Source organism: Zalophus californianus, chromosome 13, assembly GCF_009762305.2.
Source record: "Zalophus californianus isolate mZalCal1 chromosome 13, mZalCal1.pri.v2, whole genome shotgun sequence".
NCBI classification, from domain to species: Eukaryota; Metazoa; Chordata; class Mammalia; order Carnivora; family Otariidae; genus Zalophus; species Zalophus californianus.
In genome coordinates this window covers 32,996,033-33,014,172 of record NC_045607.1, presented here as the reverse complement: position 1 = coordinate 33,014,172, position 18,140 = coordinate 32,996,033, and the positions used below count along the sequence as shown (strand labels likewise).

General features: G+C 49.2%; 1 protein-coding gene across 1 annotated transcript in view; it reads right to left on the bottom strand.

Moving 5' to 3' along the window:
* The window catches only part of GABBR2 (gamma-aminobutyric acid type B receptor subunit 2), a 343,152-nt gene that overhangs the window by 48,462 nt on the left and 276,550 nt on the right, over positions 1-18,140 (bottom strand). Inside the window, exons 12-13 of the mRNA XM_027616869.2 lie at positions 14,847-14,954; positions 6,837-6,959 (exon numbers count right to left, since the gene is read on the bottom strand). Of these exons, the coding sequence (XP_027472670.1) occupies positions 6,837-6,959; positions 14,847-14,954 (231 nt within the window). The remainder of the gene's footprint in view (positions 1-6,836; positions 6,960-14,846; positions 14,955-18,140) is intronic.

Here is an 18,140-nt window from a genome sequence, read left to right as displayed (position 1 = left end):
CACCTGTCAGTCCTCGCCTTGGTCTGTGGCATTTGTCTCAGAGCTCCCCCTCCTTCAAATGCCCACTGTGCATGGGCAGCTCTCTCTCCTGGCTACTCCCTTCCTTCCTGACCACCACTTCAAAATTCCCTTCCCAGGCTTCTTCTGTCCCCATCAGTGCTCTGTGGTGGCTCAGGCTCTAGTCAGGACATCTTCACTTCTTACTGCACCCAGTCCCTGGGTGACTACACTCATTCCCACGGCCCCCATCCTTGATGTGTTAACTGCCCTCCGCCCCCATCTCTATCGTTGGACAAACTACTGCCTTGTGCTCCACAACTCTGTATTCAATCTTTTGAGCCCCTCTGCCCAGAAGTGAGACCCTCACATTCCCTCCCAAACCTGCTCCTTATTCTGCACCCTGCCTCAGTGAACAGGTCTGCCATCCACCACCCAGAGATCCGGGCATTGCCCTTGCTGCCTCCCTGTCCCACCCCTTAGAGTCAATCAATCACCGAGTCTTGTCATATCTGCTTCCTTAATCTCTCTCAAAGCCACCCACTTCTCCCTGTTCCCACTGCAACTGCCCTGCTTTAGGTCACCATCAGCTCCTGCCTGGATTATAGCAAAAACCATCTCTGAGCCATCTCTGGGCCTCCAGCCTCGCCCCTCCATCTGTTCTCACCATGCAGCCAGGGCAAACTTGATCATGTCACTTCCCTGATTGAATGTCTTTAATTTTGAAGTTTAAACTCCTCTGTTTAGCACATAATGTCCCTAACAACCAGGGCTCTGACCACATCTTCATTTGTCTTTCCTGTCACCTCCCCAAAGTCACCCTTGGCTTTGGCCAGCAGAACTATTTCAAACTATTTCACACACAAACACACACACACACACACACACACACATACACACACACACAGACACTCTCTTTGAGAGAAAAGTAATATACTAACATCATTAATATAGTGAGAAACTAGGTGCTTTCCCTCTGAGATTGGGAATAAGGTTGGAATGTCCCCTTCTCACCATTCCTATTCAACATTTCAACATTGTACTTGGAGCCCTAGCTAATACAAATATTAGACAAAAAAAGCAATAAAAGGTATACAGTTTGGGAAGGAAGAAATAAAATTATCTCTTTGCAGTTGACATGACTGTCAATGTAGAAAGTTCCAAAGAATCAAAAAAAAAAAAAAACCCTCTTGGATCTAATAAGCAATTATACAGCAATGTTGTAGGATATAGGTTAGTATACAAAAGTCAATTGCTTTCCAATATGCCAGAAATGAGCGACTGGAATTTGAAATTAAAGATACAACACCATTTGCATTTTTACCAAAAGCTAAATAAAATTCTTAGGTATAAATCTAGCAAAATATGTATAAAAATCTATGTGAGGAGATCTACAAAACTCAGATAAAAGAAATCAGAGAAGATCTAAATAAATGGGGAGACATTCCATGTTCATGGATAGGAAGATTCAATACTGTTAAGATATCCGTTCTTTTCAACTTGGTCTATAGATTCAACACAATCCCAAACAAAATCCCAGCAAGGCATTTAACAAATGGATTCTAAAGTTCATGTGGAGAGGCAAAAGGCCCAGAATAGCCAATACAATATTGAAGAAGAATAAAGTTAGAAAGCAGACATATTTGACTTCCAGACTTACTATAAACCTACAGTAATCAGAACAATGTGGTATTGGCAAAAGAACAGACAAACAGATGAGTGGAACAGAATAGAAAGTCCAGAAATAGACCCATACAAATATAGTCAACTGATCTATGACAAAGACACAAAGGCAATGGAGAAAGAATAGTATTTTTGATAAATGGTGCTGGAACAACTAGACATTCACATGCATAATAATGAATCTAGAAAATGACCTTGTATCTTTTCACAGAAGTTAATCAAAATGGACCACAGACCTGAATGTAAAATGCAAAGCTCTAAAACTTCTGAGAGATAACTGGAGAAAATCTAGGTGACCTTGAGTTTGGCAATGAGTGTTTAGACATGGCACTGAAAACATGCTCAATGGAAGAAAAAAAAAGATAGGTTGGACTTCATTAAAATAAACAATTTGTGTTTTGCAAAAGACCATGTTAAAAGAATGAAAAAACAAGATACAGACTGAGAGCAAAGATTCATAAAACATCTTTGATAAAAGACTTGCATCCAAAATATACAAAGAACTTTTAAAATTCAACAATAAGAAGACAATCTAATTAAAAAGCAAGTAAAAGACTTAAACAGACACCCCACTAAAGAAGATGGCAAATAAGCACATGAAAAGGTGTGCCACATCACACATCATCAAGGAAATGTGAATTAAAATAAAAATCTGGTATCACTTCGTACCTATAGAATAGCTAAAATCCAAAACACTGACAACACCAAACGCTGACGAGGATGTTGAGCAACAGAAATTCTCATTCATTGCTGATGGGAATGCAAAATGGTAGAGCCATTTTGCAAGACAGTTTGGCAGTTTCCTACAAAGCTAAACATAGATTTTGCATATGATCTAGTGATGGTGCTCTTAGGTGTTTACCCAAATGAGTTGAAAACTTATGTCTACACAAAACCCTACACAAAAATGGTTATAGCAGCTTTATTCATAATTGCCAAAACTTGGAAGCAACCAATATGTCCTCTGATGGGCAACAGATAAACTGTGGTCCATCCATACAATGGAATATTATTCAGTGATAAAAAGAGATGAGCGATCATGCCACGAAAAGACATGAAGGAACCTTCAATTCGTATTGCTAAGTTGAAGACATCAGTCTGAAAAGGCTACCTAGCATACGATTCCAACTATATGACATTCTGGAAAGGGCAAAACTATGGTGACAACAAAAAGCTTAGTAGTTGCCAGGGGCTGGTGGAGTACTGAGGGCATTTAGGACAGTGAAACCCTTCTGTATGACACTGTAATGGCGGATACATGACTTTTGCATTTGGCAAAACCTACAGAATGTGCAACAGAAAGAGTGAACCCCACCTAGCCATAAATTATGGACTTTAGTAAATAATAATGAATCAATATTGGTTCATCAATTGTAACAAATACACTACACAATGCAAGATGTTAATAATAGAAGAAACTGTGGGGTATGGAGTGGGGTGTATATGGAAACTCTGTGCTTTCTGTTAATTTTTCCTGTAAACCAAAACCTGCCCTAAGCAACAAAGGCTATTAAGTATACATTTAAAAAATGATACCTATCACACACTCAGAATAGTACCTGGCATATAACAAGTGCTATATAAATATTTATTGCATGGAAATGAATAAGGGTGCAGAGCTGGGATATCTCCAATAGGACTCCAGAATCAGATTTTCATTCTCTGGACACTTGTACGCACTCTCACCGGGAGAATCTCCTCCACAGGTCCTTCCCGTTATTCGCCAACTCTTCATCCTATTTACTTCTAACTGCTAACAGAATCTACTCGATCTAAAGTGTCCCTGCTTATTTGTCTGTGTGTTTATTATCTGCCCCCCAACTAGCCTGTGGGTGCCATGAGATCAGGGGCCAGGGCTCCTGTGCTTGCCTCTGTCTCCCCAGCGGAAGACATGTGCAGGGGTGCTGGCTGGGCAGTGTGTGTGGGGAGTCTCTGTGACATGGTTCTGTCCTGGAGAAGCTGGCGGTCCAGTGAGGGCAGGGGCAGGGATGCACACAGCAGATCAGGGGCCAGGGCTCCTGTGCTTGCCTCTGTCTCCCCAGCGGAAGACATGTGCAGGGGTGCTGGCTGGGCAGTGTGTGTGGGGAGTCTCTGTGACATGGTTCTGTCCTGGAGAAGCTGGCGGTCCAGTGAGGGCAGGGGCAGGGATGCACACAGCAGAGCTGAACAGCACGCTAAGTGTCCCAACAGAGGAGTGTCGGGAAGCTAGGCACAGCAGTGGGGAGGAACAGGAGCTTAAATCTGGTGGAGCCAGGGAACTCAAGGACACATCCCTGTAGAGATAACCCAGGGTCCTGGAACTGAAGTTCATTTACTTGTCAGAGAATGTTCTGGAAGGGGGAACAGCATGGGCAAAGGCCGGAAAGCGTAACACAGAGCAAGGCCTATGACTAGAGTCCTGAGATGTTCACAGTGTCCAGAGTGTCCAGAGCAACCAAAGGCATCCAAGGTTGGTGGGGGGGGGGGGGGGCAGTGGGTAGGGACAGACCACAAAGGTCTTTGATCACTTCTCCCCCAAGCAGAGACTTTCTCTCCCACTGGGGGTCCTGGAAAAAACAGCCCCTTGAAGGACAATTTAGGACACCTCATCCGCTAGGCACTCTGTTCAACCACCACGCCGTGTCTGACAGAGGAGGGTCGGAGAGAAATCAACTGGCTGCCTGGTGCTGCTTGGTGGGAAAACGACAATAAGGTCGACAAAGCAAAGGGTTCTGCTGCCATGGCAACAGCATGACAGGGCAACCCTAAAAATAAGAGGAGGAAAAGAGGAGCAGGCCAGAAAATGTTCACAGAGAAATCTCAGCAGATACCCGGAGGGAAACTGAGACGGAGTATCTGGGCTGAAAGCCAGGGAGCTGGCTGTCCTCCAGGTCCCACCTTGGAAAGTCTGGATGCCCCTGGGCAGGAACGTCCCCTCCTCAGACTCAGTTTCCTCATCTACGCAGTGGGGCATTTCCATGGCCCACCTTGGCTCCTCTGTTTGAGACCCGTTGCCCTGGAAGGTGGCACATGGGCCAGGGTTCTCTGCACAGAGCCACCGAGAGCCTCCGAACTTACTTCAGAAAGGAAGGAAGAAAGGTAAGGTCCGCGATAGCAAACTGTCACTTCTGCTAATCTGACTGCACAAGGTTGATCTCCTGTAAAGGGTCCAGGGGGACTGGCTTCCCGGGTCCACTTCCCGGAGTCTGCTGACTCAGGCCGACGTGAGCCCTGCGGCCTCCCCGTGCCACAGCCAGAGCGTGGGGGACCCCTGGTGCGTACTTGGCCTCCACCTTAACTTTGAGCGGAGGTGGCAGCGGCCCGTCTCCCAGCCACTGCACCCCGGCGAGGCGGAGAGCCAGTGGGCGGGTCTGGCCTCCGTCCCCCCCGCCCAGCTCCAGGTCTTCAGGCCAGCTCTGCGCGCCTCACTTTCTCCCTCCCTGACATCCTGGGCCTTCGGTCTGGCCGGCGTTCTAACCCAAGCCCTCACCTGCACAAAGTGAAAGCACTTCCCTGCCCACTTCAGAGATCTGTGCCCACAGCCAAGGTCTGCAAGAGCCCCTAAAAACCGCAAAGCGCCGTCTGTGTGCTGAAAGGCAGGGAGAGGAGGGTAGTGTGTGAGAGGGTCGTTAGTGGTGTTGCCACTAACCTGCTAGGTAGCCTTGGGTCACCTAAATAATCTCTTTGGGCTTCTGTTTCCTCATCATTAAAATGGGACTAAGGGGTAGCACCTGTGGTACAGTTACTGTGAGCATTTAGTGAGTTAACGCGCAGAGCTGCGCACCACCATCACTGCTGTTGCGGTTATTGGCATTAGGGTGGGTGAGGAGCAACCCCCGGGCCTCCCTAGCCCAGAGGCCCACCTAGCCATGACAGTTCTTCCTCCTGTTGACATCCCGTCCGCAACTCTTGGCGGTGGAAGAGGAAGTCTCCAGGGTGGGGTGGGGTGGGGCAGGACAGCTCCTTTGCCAATTGTGTGTCACGAGAAGGGACCAGGCGTCACCTCCACTCTGGAAAGAGCCTGTCTGCCCCAGTGACCTCCTGCCCCTCGGCCCACGGGTACAGCCCGCGTCTGGGCCTTCCTCCTCGGCAGTCCTGGCCGTGCCTGCCCGGAGTCCTGCTTCCTCCCGAAGTGAGGCTAAAGGCTGGGAGACAGAGGCCTCGGCCCCAAGGCTGTCTCCTAGATCTGCGCGGGCAGGAAGGGGCATTCTCTGCCACGGTGCTGTCTTCCTGACTTCTCCCTGTGCTGGGTAAACCCTCTATCTGTTCCCCTGCAAATGAAGCTGGGCTTCTTATCTGCTAGAAAACCATCTTGTCCAGAAGAGTAAAAACCTCTGTCCCCAGTACATAAAATGACCCTTTCCACATTAGCTTAAGAATCCACACTACATTCCACAAAAAGATTTCTCTAATAATGCGGACACCCACCGGTTCTCTCAGTAGAATTTGCTACACCATATGGAGATCAGGATGCACGGCGCACGTGGTTCAAGCCCGGCCCTCTCCCACGAAGGCAAGTTTAACTGTTCTAAGAGCAAGGCAACAAAATCACAACTTCCAAAGGGTCTTGAACTTCCCTAATCTGGAGCATCCTGGGAAGACCAGTGTGAGGAGAGGGCAAGGCTGAACGCAAGACTGTTAAAATATACACTTTTATGTAATTTTATGTAAGGTTCTTTATTTTAACAGAACTCTTCACTTCGAAAACCACACAGTAACTAGAAGGAGCTACCAGAATGTTTACTCCCGAGTAGCACTCCTTAGGCAACTTGCTTAAAAGGAGGCTGAAAGTCAATGTATTTCTGGACGGATGAATCCTATAAATGGGGGCTTTGACAACGGGCATAGAATATACTCATTTAAATGGCCTAACATTTCTTATTTCTGCATATATTAATATCACTAGACAATTCTTTCATGGTGTTTTCCCCAGGAGTGAAGACTTTTGATTTGGCTCTTCTGGAATGTGTCTCAAATGGCACGAAACAGAACTAAATGAGGAGTTTCTGATGGGGAATGCGGGCCCACGTGGAGCTGTGAAGATTCCCCTGGAAAAACACTGATTTCGTCTTAAGCAGCGCCCTTGGGGCCGTCAGGGCGGCATGCTGCCGCCCTGTCCCGGAATGTCTGGGAGCAGCGTCCCCGCGGACCTCTCTCCTGCCGCCGTGGGCACTTACCTCCATGCTGTACCTCTCCACCGTCCTCCTCAGAGGATCTACAGCCTGCCAGCAAATCAGGATGCACAAGTCGATCAGCAGCATGCCCCCGACAATCACCAGCAGCTTCTGGTCCTTGATGATCTGCAGGGAGGGCAGGGCCAAAAGGCAGCAGATGTGAGAGAGCTTCCCCACCAGCAGCTGAGGGGCAGGCTCAGGGCTTTCAGAATATCTCGAGACTCTCCATCACCCACAGGAGAAATCCAGCCACACTCCTTTGCTTGGCATTCAAGGCCTCTCATGAGCTTGGCTGGACCACTCCCCAGACACATACGTGCACTTACTTAGGTTTGAGGACTCCTAGTTTCTGGACCTGCCGTGACTTTCACCATCCCACCCAAACCAAACTTCCACCCCCAGGCCTTTCTAGGTGCCAGTTCTACTGTCTGAGACATTCTATTCTTTCTGTCTGGCAAACTCCTAATGATCTTTAAAGACCCAGATCCTTGTCACTTCCTCCATGAAGTCCCCTCCAACTCCCACAGGGGAATTAATGACTCCTATAGCACCTTGTTCACATACTTAGCCGGAGAAGTCATAGTTACTCCTATTAGGAGAACAAGAAGAACAGCTACTATCGAGTGAACACGTACTCTGTGCCCGCCTCTAGGCTGATTAATGGGTTACATATATTATCTCTAGTAAAGGCAGATACTATTATTATCCCCATTTTAAAAAAAGATTTATTTATTTTAGACACACACACAGAGAGAGAGTATGAGCGGAGGAGGTAAGAGGGAAAGAGGCTCTCAAGCAGACTCCACGCCGAGTGCGGAGCCCGACGCGGGGCTTGAACTCACGACCCTGAGATCATGACCTGAGCCAAAACCAAGAGTCGGACGCTCAACTGACTGAGCCACCCAAGCGCCCCTAATTATTCCCATTTTATGGCTGAAGAAACAGGTTTGTGAGGGGCTGAATAACTTGCTCAATGTCATACAGCTAGGAAGAGGCGAAGTCCAGATTTGAACCAAGCTCTGCCTTTCTCCAAAGTCCACACCCTCAGACACTTACAGCACCGACCAGATGCTACATTGTTTTATTCTATCTTCCTCAAGAAACTGGGGAGCCCCTGACAGAAGGGAAGCTGATTTTATTTTTTTGTGCATCCTCAGCACCTAGCAGGGCCTGGTAAACAGTAGGCACTTACAAGTTTGATGGATCCAATTGAGGTGAAGGAATATAAAAAAGAAAGAAATATCATTTCCATCCCTCTTTGCAGCCTGGGATGTCTTAATTACATGGTGAAACTCCCACCCCATTTTATGTCTATTTGACAGGGACTGGCCTGGGGACAAACACAGCCAGCTCCGAAGATAACCTGTATTTCATTCATGGCACGGTTATGTGCCCCCTCCCCCAACAGCTAATGTGATGAAGTCGTTCTGGAAGACACTCTAGAAAAACAAACAAAACTGAGGCAGAAGCTTAAGAAATATCACCAGGTCCAGCTTTTAATGATTAAAGCCATTTAAAAGGAGAAATAGAAACTCAAGAGGCCTCTGTGTTGCCGAATCGTAAAAGAACAGGAAAATATTGCTGAGTTCCTGCCAAAGAGATCAAATCCACCAAAACTGCCTTACGTGGGGGCTGGGCACTGGCAAAGCCGCCTCTTTGAGATTTTCCAGAGGCATCCAGGGAACCACTGATGCTTTGCAGAAATCCTACTTAACCCTTGCTCTCTGGGGAACTAGGCAACTCCCTGCTAGCCTTAAGGAAGTGGGGCGAGAGGAAGACTTGCCCGAGGAGCTCAGGACGTGGAAGACAGGCTGGAAGGGGCCTCTCTACTTAATGCTCCCCCAGGGCTGTTTGAGCCCCCAGGCACGTGCCCACACTGTGCCTGACCCTGGAAGGTCCTTCTCCCACCTTCTTGCTGGTACCCCCCTACCCTGACCTCAACACTGAGCCCGAGCAGCTGCTCCTCAGGGATCCCAGGCATGCTCTGCACAGGGCACAGGCTGCAGCCGTGTTCCAGTCAGAGTGGAGGCAGGGACCGACTAGTCTCCCCTCTGTGCCGCCGGAGCCTTGTACAGAGGCTGGCTCTCAGACCTTCCTGGAGAATGTTTGGGGAATGAATGAATGAGCCTCAGGAAGAAGCCAGGAGAAAGTGGCACTGTAAGGTCAAGGTCCCTGCCTCCTGCCCGGGGCTCAGGTCCTACTTCCCATGGGACACCTGCTGCTGTAGCTTCTTACCCTCCTCATCTGACAGCCCCCAAACCCTTCAGGGCACATACCTTCTTCTCCTTGTCCTTGCTACAAGGCTGGGGACAGTCACTGGAGTTTATGGCCACACTCATTGCCTTTGGAGCCCCAGTGACAGTTGAAACTTCACATTTATTTGTGTGATCACTTGGTTTGTGTCTCTCCTCCCTTCTGGGCTGTGAACTCTGTGTGACTTGGTTTTGCTCATCACTGTGTTCTTAGTGCCTGGCTGAGGCCTGGCAGAGAAAAAGTGCCCCATAAGCCCTGGTCGATGGATGACAGCCTAAGAAAACATGCCCCGAGCACCCACTCCATGCCAGGCCCTGTGCTGGGCATTGGAGATGCAGAGAAGGACAGACACTGATGCTGCCCTCGAGGGGTCCAGAAGGTTGGGAGGAGAGACAGACTTGCATTGGATGAATCCATGAGGGTGCGGGGAGGTGATGAGGTGGCTTCACGGAGGAGCTGCTGGAGGCCGCTGGGGAAAAGGGACGTCAGACAGAGGAAGCAGCTGGAAGAGCTGAGGGGCTGCTGGGTCAGGGGAGTGACCGCATCATGTCAGCCCTGGCTCAGGATTCTCCTGTGACTCCCCATCACCTGGGTGATAAATCCAGCCAAACTCCTTCGCTTGGCATTCAAGGCCTTTCCCGAGTTTGGCCTGACTACTCCCCAAACACACACATGGACTTGTCAATGCTTAACCACTCCCGAGTCTCTGGCTGAGTTGTGATTTTTTTCCCTCCAGACCTTTGTAGGTGCTGGTTCTTTTGTCTGAAACACCCTCGTCTTTCCGTGAGAGGCTCTGTGTGAGTGGGGTGGGTGGGGTGGCTGGAGAGGGGGTTAGCTGGAGGGGAAAAGCCTGCATGACACTGGAATGGGGCCTCTACATGGGGCTGCTGGACGTTGAAGCATCATGGTGGGGAGCTCTCTGCAGCATGGTAGGGTAGAGCCGAGGAGGGGAGCCTGCAATAGGAGGCCAGTTAGGAGTTGGTGCAGGTGTCCTGGTGAGCAGGGAGGAGGCTCGATTCAGAGTATTGACTATCCTGATGGTCAGGAAGATGGTGGTGCCGTATCAGGCAGGCGGAGTTGCTGGCTTCAGCCTCTGAGTTCTTTCTCCCTCCCCAAATCTCCCCCACCAGCCAAGGTCATCACCTCCAGATCCCCTGAGACAAAAGGTCTATGACTCTTCACGGTCTACCTTCCAGGAGGCAGTGACCTTGAATGTGCTCAGTACTGATTATGTCAGTACACCCCGATGTTATCACATTGAGCTCTCTCTCTGAAGCCAGGAGGTTACTAGTGCTCCATTCCCAGTGGCTGCAAAGGCATACAGTAATAATGATTAAACTCAGGTTCTGGAATTAGATTTGAGTGTGAATCTTACTAATGAGCTGTGTGGCCTGGGGTAAGTTTCTTAACTCTGAGCCAGTTCCCTCATCTACAAAATGGGGCACTAATCACATAAACTGTCTTAGATTACCAAAGTCTGGTTTATTATAACTGTTCAATGGCTGTCGGCTATTATTATTAAATGTCACTTTCCATTGTTGTTTAGAGCAGGGATCAGCAAACTACGGATTTGGCCCACTGTTTGTTTTTGTAAATAAAGTTTTATTGGAACACAGCCATATCCATTCATTTATGTATTTGTCTATGGCTGTTTTCATTCTCCAACAGCAGAGTTCAGTGGTTGCAACAGCAGCTCTATGGCCGGCAAAGTCCATATTTGGCTATCTGGCTTTTTACAGAAAAAGTTGTCTGATTCCTGAAAAGAGCATTTGTTTATTTCTTGAGAAACAGAGCATTTGTTTATTTCTTCAAGAGACTTTAGATATTTTGACTGATTCAGACTGGCCTTCTGCTAGGACCAACAAATCGCCTAGTTTCAAGGACACCATTCCAGGGGAGTACAAAGTGAATGGTGCCCCAGGAGTTGGGCAATGCATATCACTCAGATGACTGGTGCTCCCTGGTGAAGCTGCTGAAAGCTCTCTCTTGGCATTTTGCTAAAGTTGAGCCCACGTGAAGGTCTGTCCCCATGTTACCATCTGCAACAGTACCAAGTCACATGTGAACTTGCTTTTTATTTTAATTAACAAAATTTTTAAAAGTAATTTCTACAACGGACATGGGGCTCAAACTCACTACCCCGAGATCAAGAGTCGCCTGCTCCACTGACTGAGCCAGCCAGGTGCCCCTGGAGTGAGCTTGCATTGTGCTCCAAAAAAATATCTGCCTCCAGAACAAAAGATCTCATCTCTGCTCTTGCCTCAATGTCTCAATTTGGTCCTATTAAGAGGCAGACTAAAGACCGTAGTAAGTCTTCCAATTCAAGATTTTATGATTGAGCTTTAGAAAAAAACAGTAACATGCCATAAAAACACCAGATTTGGAAGCATTAAGTCCTCACATGTCAATATGTCCTTTAAAAGGCTTCTTTTCCTTTAATGTCTTTAAAAATGTGGCCATATGGGGTGAAGTTTGTGTATGTGTGTTGGGGAGGGCATGCCATTGTGGGTTGGGGGGAGGAGGCTCGAGCCAGGAAAGGAAGAGAAAGATAAAAAGACTATGAAAAACAGTGTATATTGCATTTTCAAACTTAGGTAAATCTAGTAAACATGTCGGTAAACAAAGGAAAGGACCCATCTTAAAAAAAAAGTCTAAACTTTAAAAGAAACCAATAAAACAAGACAACAACAATAAAAACCAACCTTGGCTACATAAAGGGTTGGACTCATGGGGAATTTGATTCCAGTTTTGACCTGTACTTGCCACAACCCTTTTAAGACAATTTGGTTCCCTCACTTGAGCTTTGGATCCATATAAGGTATAAATTTCTCTTCTACACCTTTAACCTCCTCTTCTTTGTTGATAAGGGACGCTTGGCAGCAGCACTGCAAACTGTTCTGGAATAACTAGAAAGCAAAACTAGAACAAAAAGTTTCTCCCCCTGGGATGGTGTGTTCATCTAGCCTTAGTCATTTTCGTACCAGACAACACTGGTGACCAAATCTTGTACTCAAAGTCTTTGGCAGTTTCTCAAACAAGCCCCTTCCCAGGGCCCCTGGCCCACCGCCAGCCTGAGTTCCAGTTGCCTTGCTCAGGCCCCACAGCAGGTGTGGCCACACCACAGCCCCGCCCCCGTAGAGCTCTCAGATGACTGAACTCCCCACGTCTTCCCTGACATGTTTTGTCAATTGTTGCCAGACAATTGGGAGTGTTCTTGCTCAGCGATCACATGAGTAATGGAAAATAAGGGCCAGTTCTTTATTACCGATGACAATATGGATGAATCACATATTGACACAAAGGAATCAACACTGTGATTCTTTGAAGCCAAGATGGGTTGTCATAAATGGCAGAGCAATTCTAACCACAGCCACCGTGCAGGAGGGGCCCTAGAAGTCCCTTGGTCCCTTGGTGCGCCTTCTCAAACTTTGGCTTGCATCCGCATGGCTGGGGTGGGGCGCTGGTGAGAGAAGGCAGGATCCTAGGCTCCACCCCAGGATTCTGATTCTTAGGGCTAGGGTGGGGCTTGAAAATTTGCATTTCTGCTCTCTCTTTTTTTTTTTTTTTAAGATTTTATTTGTCAGAGAGAGAGAGAGAGAGCACAAGCAGGGGGAGTGGGAGAGGGAGAAGCAGGCTTCCTGCTGAGCAGGGAGCCCGATGTGGGGCTCGATTCCAGGACCCTGGGATCATGACCTGAGCCAAAGGCAGATGCTTAACCAACTGAGCCACCCAGGTGCCCCTCTGCATTCTTTTTAAAAGTAGGCTCCATGCCCAGTGTGGAACCCAACGTGGGGCCCCAGCTTACGACCCTGAGAGCAAGACCTGAGCTGAGATCAAGAGTCAGATGCTCAACTGACCGAGCCACCCAGACAACCCAAGAATCTGCATTTCTAACAAGCTCCCAGGTGATGCCTACAATGCTGCTGGTCCAGCCCACACTCTGAGTAGCTCTGATCTAGAGACCAGAGGTCTTCCACTCTGGCTGTATATTAGTATCACCTGGGAAAGTCTTAAAAACTCCTGATGCTCAGTTCCAGCCCCAGAGAGGTGGTTTCAAATGGCTTGGGTTGGATTACTTCCTGGAGTTTTCAAAAGCTCCCGTTTGCTTGAAATGTGCAGTCAGGACTGAGAAGGACTGGGGGGCCATGCTTCTCATTTTACAGATAGAAGGGAGTTGCCACAAATGCTGCTGAGGCCCATGAGGGAGGGCCCTTCAGGTGAGCACAGGTAGTGGGTGACAGAAATAGACTCTTTCCTCCCTGTAAATGCAGCCTGCAGTTTCCCTGAGGTGGTCCAGGTAGGGGGCAGGGGGCAGAACAGAGACGACAGTCCTCCCTCATCCGGACAGTAGCTCCTAAAGCAGCCCTGGCAGGTGGAGGGGCTGATGAATGAGTGGTGCCACTGGGTACCAGGCAGAACCACAGCCCAGGAGATAGTACCATTTCAATATGGCCCCATTTTCCAGATAAGGAAATAGAGGCCCTGAAAGAGGAAGATGTCTGCTCAAAGACCCACGGCAGGTCAGATGCTCCAGGGGGCGGAACAAGAGGGGCGGCTGCTGCAGTGGGATCAACCCCTTGAGTCCGTGTGGGCAAAGGATGCACGCATGCCTTCTGTGCACCAGATGTGGCTGGGGGCGGGGGAATCGCCACACGGTCCCCTGGGAGAGTATGGCATCCATGTCAAGGGCGCTGCAGGAGGGAACGTCCTGGATCTGGGGGCTTTGAAAAACCCACAAAAGCCCCCTAGGAGAGTCTAAAGGGTCTGCTTAACCAGGCCTAGCAAGCACCATGGCAGCTCCTTCCACCGCTCCAAGCTCCAACTCCAGAGGGTTCGGAAACCTTGGGAAGGGGATGACAGGGAAACAGCTCAGGCTTGCAAAGGAGAGAAGCAGCCCAGCACACCGTCTCCCAGGCCAGGCAGCTGGCCCGCTGCAGGCCTGCGCCGGGGGAGGCTGTGCCTTTGAAAGCAGTTTGAAGTTCTGAATATTATGACAGACTCCACGTGTTAGTTGCTGACCAGAGGGCCTTCAAAGTCATGAGACTCGTTTTTCTCTCTAGAAGCATGGGAAGAACCATGCCACCGGAAGAGTTAAAACGACAGTGGTGGAGAGAGTTTCTCTAGGACTACATCCTAAGAGTCAAGTCGAGTCAACGTTCTGGTTACATGTAACCACACGGGTGGCAAAGGCTCTCCACCCACACGAAGGCCCTGTTCTCTCAGGGCCTCTGTGAAAATGGAAGCATTACATTTGGTCTGTGTCCTGTTTCACTCCCCTCTTGTAAGGGCTCCTCACTGCCCACAAGTTAAAGTTCAGATTCCTTTCTGTGGCTCGTCTCGCACCCTGTCCTGGCAAATACCCTGTCCTGGCCGCAATGAGCCTTTGCAGCTGTGGGAACACACCCAGCCCCTCCCCAGGCCTCCATGTGTGCAGTTCCCTCTACGGGCCTCTGCCTAGCTAACCCCCACTCACCCTCCAGGTCTCAGCATCGGGGGCACTTCCTACATGAAGCCTTCCCTGAGTGCTTGTACCCCCCCTTGCCCCTAGACATTTCCAGCCAGCCTTTACCACTGTGTGTTGTAAATCCTTTGTTAGCTGTTTGATTTCACGAGGAGGCTGAAGGTGCTGGGGATGGGCTCTGTGTGTAGCTTGAATCCCCAGCAAATAGCCCAGGGCTAAGCACACTGTAGGTGCCTAATAATATTTGCTAAATAAACACCAAGTGAACACTGCAAACATCTTGAAACAGGAGTGATTACCTTCTTCTTCATTTTCACATTTTTGAAGATGGCGTGGACCCTCCATGTCTTTGCAAACATTGCCCCAAAGGCAGTTGTGTAGCCCACGGTGAGAATCCAGGTCCTGACCTAGAGGTCATGAGAAAAGAGAGACATTAACACCTCCTAGGTGGACCGACCTCACCATTTATGAGAATGTTCCAACAAGGAGATTCTAGGTGATGGGGACAGATGCTCTATCTTATATACTGTAGAGTTTTACTATCATCAAGAGTCCTTCAATCATATCTCAATTTGATAGACAGTTCTATCAGCCACTCACTAGACCCAGGGCCCTGGGCACAAGGGCCTGAAAGGTTCAAATTCTGCCTTCCATGGGCCCACAACCCAGAGGGAGCCAGTCACAGAAGAGGCACAGAGGCGCCCAGGAGCACTGAGGGGTCACTAAGGAACGACAGACCAGCCTTCTGGTCTTCCCCCCTCCTTCCCTTCCTTCTTTAGAGCTTTTCAGATGAGGAGACAGATCTGCAGAGGTGAACATAATCGCTGACTTCTCCTCACCTGAGTCCGTAGGAGACCAGATGGCCCCAGGAACCTCTTCAATGGGACTCCCAGCTCCCGGGTTGTGGGCAGCGGGTAGGGGAGGGCCCTGAACCACAGGGGCTGAGACTGGGCAGGAGAACCAGCCTGCTGTGGCCCTTCTCCAGGGCTCAGCAAATCCACCACTCTGGTGGAGCATGGCAAGACTCAGCCAGAGCTGGCCCCGGGGACACCTCGCTGGCAGCTGCACCCAGGCCAGCTCCAGGCCATTGCAGGGGCTGTTCAGTTAGGGAGGAAGACCAGAACAGAGGGCCATGACCTTCCTGCTCCCATTAGGGGCCTGCCTCCTTGGGTCTTGGGAGAAGAGAGAAGCAAATGCTGCCTGGGTCCTACCATCCAGCCCTGTCTGCCATGGTCGCTGGGTGGTTCCTACTGCACTGTGTGACTCCAGAGTGTGGATACTCAGCACCAGGCCAGCCTGGCCCCTGAGCCCACCAATGGACCTTAGGTTCCTGCTCAGACTAAGGCCCTATCTGGCTCTCACCTGTTCCCCAGGATTAAATATCTCCTGATCCCTGGCCCTGGGTTGGTGACAGACAGGCTGGACCCCTGCAGGCTGGGATGGCTGGCCACCATCTGTTAGGTCGTGGGGGCATCCTGGATGCCGATTCCCTGCCTGCCCTGCTGTCACGGCCAGACCCCACCCTCTCCAGATTCCACCCTCACCGGCTGGTCTGGAGACCCTCCCAAACTGAGCAGACTTGCCTAGTTCCAGGCTGTGTGTCATGGAGTCCTAGGGCCTCCCGCTCACTGGGATGAAAAAACCATGTGGCTGTGAGCTTCGATTCTGGGCTTTGGTCTTTCCTCCCCTCTCCCTCAGCTCTGTTGTGCTAAGTTCCCTTGGAAAGATACCTCCCCTCCCCCCGCCCCGCACCTCAGCTGAACATAGCAGGAAGGTGAATGGAGTAGGAGAAAGGGAGACAGCCAGGCTGGAGCGGACAGGTGAGGCCGCCCGTGTCCCAAGGAATCGGACACAGCAGGTGTGCCTGGCCACACCCTGAGCCTCCAGCCCAGGGGTGCCTCAGCCTGTGTAGGAAGTTCCCAGAAATGCTCCCAGCTGAATTCCTGCATGGAGTACCTTCACTCTGCCTTTCTAGCAATTTGGCTCTCTAGCCTCCAGTTTCCAGAGACAGAACATGTCCCCTTTCCATTTTATTTGTTTGTTTGTTTTTTCTAAGAATTTATTTATTTATTTGACACACAGAGAGAGACATAGTGAAAGCAGGAACACAAGCAGGGGGAGTGGGAGAGGGAGAAGCAGGCTTCCCGCGGAGCAGGGACCTGGGATCATGACCTGAGCCAAAGGCAGATGCTTAACGACTGAGCCACCCAGGCCCCCATCCATTTTATTTGTGAAAGCAGGACCTGGCTGAGAAGATGGTGAGGCTGCCCCCTAAGGAAGAACGACAGCATCACAGCAATTGCTCAGGTCCGAATGCTGACAATGGGACAGGTGGAGACGTCACCTTTTTCTTTTTTTTTTTTAAATTTCAAAAGCAAGGATAAATCAGACAGGCGAGAATGAATCACAGTACTTTAGAGAAGGCACTGGAGGGCCACATTATTACCCATACTATAATCCAACAATGCAAGAAAAGTGAACAGAACAGGCACGGGAGGAATAATAATGCCCAATTATTGGGGATTTAGACCTGAGCTTAATCAAAGACCAGATCACAAATCCCTAGTCTGTCAGAGTTGCATAGGACCTTACAGATCATTCATTCATTCATTCATTCATTCATTCATTCATCTGTTCACTTGATAAGTATTATTAGGCTGGAGATTAAGTGTATAAAGATAAAAACAAATAAAACAACAACAACAAAAGAGTTTTTTTTTTTTTTGAGCCACCAGTTGAGTGAGAAAACCACTTTGCAGATGAAGAAACTCAGAGACTCAGGTCATTTAAGACATTTCTCTGAACCACGGCACACAGCCACAGAGCTGAGCCTGGAACCCAAAGCCTTGCCCCCCCTCCCCTCTCTCCCCTACATCCTGCTGCCTCCTCCTCAGATAGAGGTTCCTACTCCAAAGCTGGTTCATCCACACCCAGGAGTCAGCTGTCAAAGGGACAGGGCACACAGGGGGAGGGAGGCAGGCTAGCCCACACACTCATAATGCTAACGGGTTTGCAGGAATGTTAAGACAATGGCTTCCAAATGTTTTGACCATGTTCTCCTATCAGAAAAAACAACTTGAAACATGAACATAAAAGGCAACATGGACATTTGAAAAAGGATGGTAGGAGATGAAATCGTCTCATTTGATTTTTATGTGGCCAACAAAGATCTCTTATTTTGGGTGGAAATGTCACTCCAGTGTGCTTAGCATTCTTAGAGTTGCTCTGACTTATGTTTTCTTTGAAGTAATCATTTCTGGGCCACTTGCCTGCTTTTGTAAGGCTAAATTCATTAAGACTCAATACTATAAATTAGTTACACCTTGATAATAACAAATCTAACCCGGCATCTGGAAACAGCAACATGTTGCCATAAATGGAAAGCGAAGAATGGCCGAGGGGCCTGGGCAGGAAAGGGTTAATGGAGCATGTTCCCGACCCCGTCCTTAGAAGGGCCTGCTGGCCAGATTGACCCTTGGCTGGCATCTGGGAACTTGGATTTGGGGACAGTTCCCGCCATCCCCTCAATGATAAGAGTGACTCTTGGCCTGAGCTGTTTGGGCCAACACCACGGTTTATGCTGCACGCCTGCT